At 37.0% G+C, this 5,888-nt stretch overlaps 1 protein-coding gene across 2 annotated transcripts; it reads left to right on the forward strand.

The window, feature by feature from the left end:
* The first annotated feature begins 2,793 nt into the window (after positions 1–2,793).
* LOC111611354 lies at positions 2,794–5,344 on the forward strand. 2 transcript variants are annotated; one of them, XM_023347493.1, is made up of 4 exons: positions 2,794–3,308; positions 3,465–3,620; positions 3,858–3,950; positions 4,338–5,344. In XM_023347493.1, exons 1-4 carry the CDS (start codon positions 3,258–3,260, stop codon positions 4,641–4,643), a joined length of 606 nt encoding a protein of 201 aa, XP_023203261.1. In that variant the 5' UTR covers positions 2,794–3,257; the 3' UTR covers positions 4,644–5,344. The 2 variants fall into 2 exon arrangements, with proteins under 2 accessions (XP_023203261.1, XP_023203260.1); XM_023347492.1 differs by having other exon boundaries at positions 2,794–3,620.
* The last annotated feature ends 544 nt before the right edge of the window (positions 5,345–5,888 follow it).

Raw genomic sequence — 5,888 nt, forward strand, 5'->3', positions numbered from 1 at the left:
GCGGCATTCAGACCTGCAGTGATTCCTGTCTCACTTCCTGCTGCTCAGCCGATCCGATCCTCTGGAGAAAATGAGGCTGAAGCTTCATTCAAAGATTTAACATTCAAAGAGAAACATGGAGGAAATTATCATAAAAATAAGTTTTTCTGCAGCAGAATGAGATTATTCAGTCAGGAGAAGCAAACTGATGCTAAGCTACTTAAAGGTGCACCATGTAGAAAACACTGACCTCAGGTGGTCAGACTGGGTATTACAGCCCTGACAAAATCCACAGAAACAGAAAATGATCTTTAATGATCATCTACATTAGTCTGTATGCAAAACAAAGAGACCACCTGCTGAGCATGGTGGTGGCTGCATGATGCTGCCAAAGAGAATTTTAATGAATTTTGTGTTTAGAAAACAGATTTTCACCAAATAATCTCATATTTGGAATTTAAATAAATATTTTGTGATTTTCTTCTATTAGTTGTAAATTGTTGCTCAAATAATTTACAGAGGAATTTAACGTGAAAAATGAAGATAAATTATTAAAAACTTCAGCTCAATATTCAGATTCCTTTAAGGTTTAGACTAAAGAAACAGAATCTGTTGGTTTTTACAGAAACTTTTTTCTGAATCGGGTCAAAAACCCAACAGAATCGTCAGCAGGTTCTGAGAGGCCGGGTTCACGGGTTCTGACGTCTGCAGGCGACCTCATCGCTTTGATCGATGACCTCATCGCTCTGATCGATGACCTCATCTCTGATCTGGATCAGTAACAGCCAATCATTAATCATTATATAGTCTAATGACTAATTAATAAAATCTTCTCACTGTTTCTGGATGAGGTTCATGTCTGCAGCAGGAAACCCTCCAGATTCCCTCCAGGTAGTTATGAGCGTTCAGCGGCGTGACCGTGGCGAGCCCTTTGGCTCCGCCCCCTCCCAGGTAGGTGCTGTGAACGCCGCCCCACGGAGCTCCGCCCCCCTGCCGCTCCTCCTGCATCCACCTCTGCTGCTTCACCGGCAGCTCCTCTGCCTCCCAGGGGGCCGACGCGGCGGCGGGGGGGCCGCTGGGGGCGGCGGGGCGTGGCGCCATCTCCCCGCTGACGCCCAGAGCCCGACGCAGAGCCAGACGCCTCAGCTGCTGGTAGGCGGCGCCGCAGACGCTGCAGCGGGCGTCGCAGGAAGCATGGCGGCCGCGGTGAGGCCACTGCAGGCGGTGCAGCTTATCGAAGACGAAGGAGGCGTAGGCGGGGTCCTGCAGGGGACACAGCAGATTTTATGTTGTCAAGACAAACATTTAGATTCTTCAGCTGCACTGAAAAAATGAGAATTGAGGGGTCTTTCATTTTGCACAAACAAAATAAGTTAATACTACACAAAACAATCATGTCTCTTGTATTTACACGATTGAATAAAGAATCATTTACTTAATTATCAACAATAATGAAACTACACATTTTCTTTACGTTGGTTTAACGTAATTATATTACATTACTAAAACCATTGTAATCATGTTTTATCATCACCGGAAATGATGCAATATATCAAAAGACACTATCAAATATGATTGGACAATAATAAGAGCGGTCTTTTTAATCTTAACCAATCAGAAGCCAAACAAGATATTTGTAAAGATATCGCGATTGCCGCCTAGTTTCTTCCGACTCCTCAGCGACAAGAACGTTTAAGACAAATCTTTAGAGGAATATCGATTAGGTAAGTGATCTAAATATATATATTTTTTGTAGTTCAGAATGTTTCCACATGATTATTGTCTTGTATAATAGCTCATTGTTAAACTATCTGCATGTTCTTTTGTTTTCATTTTGCTAGCTATTCTTATTAGTATAGCTAATAGCTGTAGCTAAATACAGCAGTACAGAACAGTATGCTATAGTCCATCAAAGTTGTCCACAGAAGACGGTTGTTACCGATCATATTTTTAATTTGTGTGCTGGGGAAAGATCAACGAGGTGGTTTCAATAGTTTCCAAGCAGTGAAATGCCACCAGGAGAAGTGTCCGTTACTTTATTTCCCTCATGGCTACTGTGACGATTTAGAACCGACTGGCTTCTCAATGTTCTGTTCGTATAGAAAATGCATGTTTTTTGTTCTTTCATATTAGCACTGTCAAGCAAATGAGCCACCTCTTCTGGGATTATACCCTTGTGGAAACATGATACACTAACAGAACCGATATTCGTTATTATGGTAACAATTCTGCATGTAGCGTCGCTGACAGAACGACAAAATAAGAATATGAGGGATTTTGAGTACTTCGACGGGTTTCTGGGTTATTTTCCCTTATTTGTGGTGCACTGCGCAACATTAATGATCCCCTCCATCTTCATATTTCAATTTGCTAACGTAATGGTTCGACTGCATCAGCGCCGCTGTATGGATGCCAAGGCCATCCAGCACAGTTCGCTGGGGGCGCAATGGTCCAGCGCAGTGCTGGAGCACAGTATTCGGTATGAGTAAAAATCCGAATGTTTTCCAAATTCTCAAGACTTATGCAAAGTGTCCTTTGTAAATATCTACTGATAACTGCAATATATGGTAACACATTTTTTTTTCTTTAAAAATTTTTTTATATAAATATTCGAAAAATAGTGTGCTAGGAACATTTTTGACAGATTTATGAACCACCTGCATCGGAACAGTACTGTTTTGTGAATGTGACATGCTTATTAATGACAGGTAGAATGTTTGTCATGTAGATGTTGTTACTGTGAGCCCAACAGTCGTCTCTGGCTCGCTGTCTCTCGCCGCTCCGCAAGTGTCAGCCCCTCCAGCGGCGGCGGCGGCGTCTGAGAGCTCACCCTTTTTTCAATAGCTTAAGGGAAGACTCAATGTAAAGTGTTTACAAATTTGGGTTGTAGAATAGATGTAAATTAATTATGGCTCCTAGATAGGAATTGCTTTTTTAATTCATTTTTGTAAGCCAAGATGATTTAGTATAAAAAAACAAATTTAAGTTTCAAATGTGCCTTCCAAACTTTAGCACCCATGAATTTTATGCTGATGGCAGATATTTGTCAGGACATTGAGTTTTGGTAATCTGGTGAAGAGCTTAGATTTTTTTTTCTTTTTTTTTTATATATGTGAAGTTACCTGCTGGATTTTCAGTTATCTCACTCAAGGTTATCTTTGTGTGTTACAGGTTTAGGTGGTGCTGGTAATGTGGAGTTGTAAGGGGTGCTCAGAAAAAGTGTCAAGTAGGTCCAAACTTTTGCATACAGAAGACATGAAGTTGTTCGTGATGCACCGATGGTGGAGGCTTTCATGTCAAGATGGCCTGGTCTATTTGACATTAGAGAGGTATGACCTGTCTCATACATGTTTTTTTGGATACTGTGTTAATCTAAGATGTCTAGGCACATTTACTTCACTGTTCACTTTGGCAACACGAGTGATTGTGGCCTTCTTCCAGATGTTTATAATTTGAAAATCATTCCTTTGTGCTCATTTTTTCAGATAAATGCTGAGTTTAAGAGAATTACGACCATACCGCTTCATTCAAAGTTCTTCTCTCAACTGGATCTCCACTGTGACAACCTGAGGAAGCTCTTCAAAAGAAGAGGAGGACAGCTCGGACAAAAGCTTAGACAAATTGTTGCACAAATGGATGATGTAAGTGATGTAGCCATAACACAACTAATAATATAGAAATTTACATTTTTCTTGTTTTAAATGTTGTCAACTTGGACTTTTACTCTTGCTTATTTTCATTTAAAACTTTACTTTTAACTTTATTAGTTTCTATCTCTTCACCATAAAAAACATTTGGGTAAAGTACATTATTAAACTTCATTGTGAAGCACAAGGCTTGAAAAAAATTCTAATTTTTTCATACTGAATTTCCTTCAGTGTGAAGATGTTGATGTTGCACGGGAGTGTGTCATTAAGGGAGTCTGCATATATATGGGAGAAGATCCAGCCAAGCTCATCCATAAATATGTGGTATGTATCTTAATGTGTATTTACACCTAGTGATAGATAAATCAATCTAAATATAGAAATAGATTTAGATCTGCATATAGTTGTATCTATATAGACTTAGATGTCTCTAGATATCTAGAGATAGATCTATCTTTACATGAATAGACACATAGATCTGTCTATATCTACATGTAGGTATACTTAGAGATATCTGTAGAGAAAGGACTAGAGATATCTATCTATCTAAAACTATCTATTTCTCTAAATCTATCTCTAAAACTGTCGATCTATATAAATCTATCTATATATCTATTTCTTTCTCTATGTTATGTTAACTATATCTATATATCAAGAACTAGATACAGCTAGGTCTAGAGAAAGAGATTAATTTGTCATTTCTTCACATAGGGTGTGGATGAAGCTAATATTGAAGAGGGTATTGGAGCCACCACCATCGGTGTTTTTCATCTTAAAGACTGTTCTTCAGCAGATGAAGACATCGGGGTCGTTCTTGAAGGCATCAGAGTGTTGTCCAATTTGGATAGTGTGCCAACAGCTGTTGCAATGCTTTTTGGACTGATATATGCAATGAACCTCGCCTACCCTGCTGACCTCCGCTACACTTTCGAGGTATTACAGAAAATAGTAATGGAACTGGATGGAGGTAAACTGTCAAACAAGGCATTGTCCCTTAAAAAACACCTCTATGAGTGAATAGAGATTTTCTCATGTTTAATTTGGTAATGTTCTCATGTTCAGTTTTTGTATTTCTTGTTGTATTCTTTATTGGAGGACACAAATGTATTTTTTTTAATGAGGAACGTTCACCTGAAAGACTGGGCTTCAGCAGCTTTTACGTTCCAGTATGTAGTGCTACTTATAACACTACTGCTACTTAGTGTTACAAATATGTTAAAGAAATTTGCTATAAAAGTTACATTACACTGATTTATTGTCATGCAAATTACATGTTCAGAATTGTTTTAGAAATTTTACATACTTTTCTAAATCATTTTGTCTTTCATATTAATATCTTATAGATAAACTTTTAAGATGTAGTGTTTCCCTTGTAAAAAAATGTTCTTGTTTTTACACATTTGTTTAGACTATCACTATGGTATTACATAGTAATCAGTAAGACATGTGACAGATAATTGGTGTAAAAAGTTTAGCTTTGTCTCATTTTGACATAACATACTGATAGTTTTAACAAATATGTTAAAAAAGTCTGTAAAGCTATGTACTGCAGCATTAATTAATGTCATTTGAATACATGTTCAAAAACAGTTTGTAGAAATTTGACATACTTTTCATAATCTTGTACATCTTTTATAGAAATATGTCTCAGGTTTTCCTTCATGTTCATAAAAATTGTATTTACTAAATTTAAAAAAATTCATGTCTCTTCAATTTAAAATATGTTAAGTACAAAATGGTGTGATTTAAATTTTCTTTCAAATAAAACTAATTTGTTCAGTAGCACTCGCTTTCTTTGTCTTTCTTGTCAAATATCAGTCTTTAATTTTTTACAGTAGAACAGCATATAGAGAACTTGAAAAAATTAAGTAGGATTTAAAGCTGTAACATGTGTTCCATTAACATGATAGAATTGTGTTCGCCCAACACAATTTCATTGAGTAATACTGGCAATGAAAAATAAGCTGGTGTTATTCATTACAATAGTGTTGCTGAGACATAAAAAAAGTTATTGATAATACATAATATATTTACATTATGGTAAGAGATAAAATGTTTGTAGTTTCAACTTAATATTTTCAAGTAATCTCATGTAAATAAAATATGTTGATTTGACGAGCTTTAAGTATTTGAGGGAAAGAGGGAAAATATGTCGGTTCTACTTATTTGCATTGTGTGGGACGGATGTACACAATAAAATTAAGTAAAATGAACAGCTTTTTTCTTTCAGTGTGGAGACGTGAAGGAAACCAGTAAAACCAG

The sequence above is a fragment of the Xiphophorus maculatus genome, chromosome 15 (genome assembly GCF_002775205.1).
Source record: "Xiphophorus maculatus strain JP 163 A chromosome 15, X_maculatus-5.0-male, whole genome shotgun sequence".
Classification (NCBI taxonomy): Eukaryota; Metazoa; Chordata; class Actinopteri; order Cyprinodontiformes; family Poeciliidae; genus Xiphophorus; species Xiphophorus maculatus.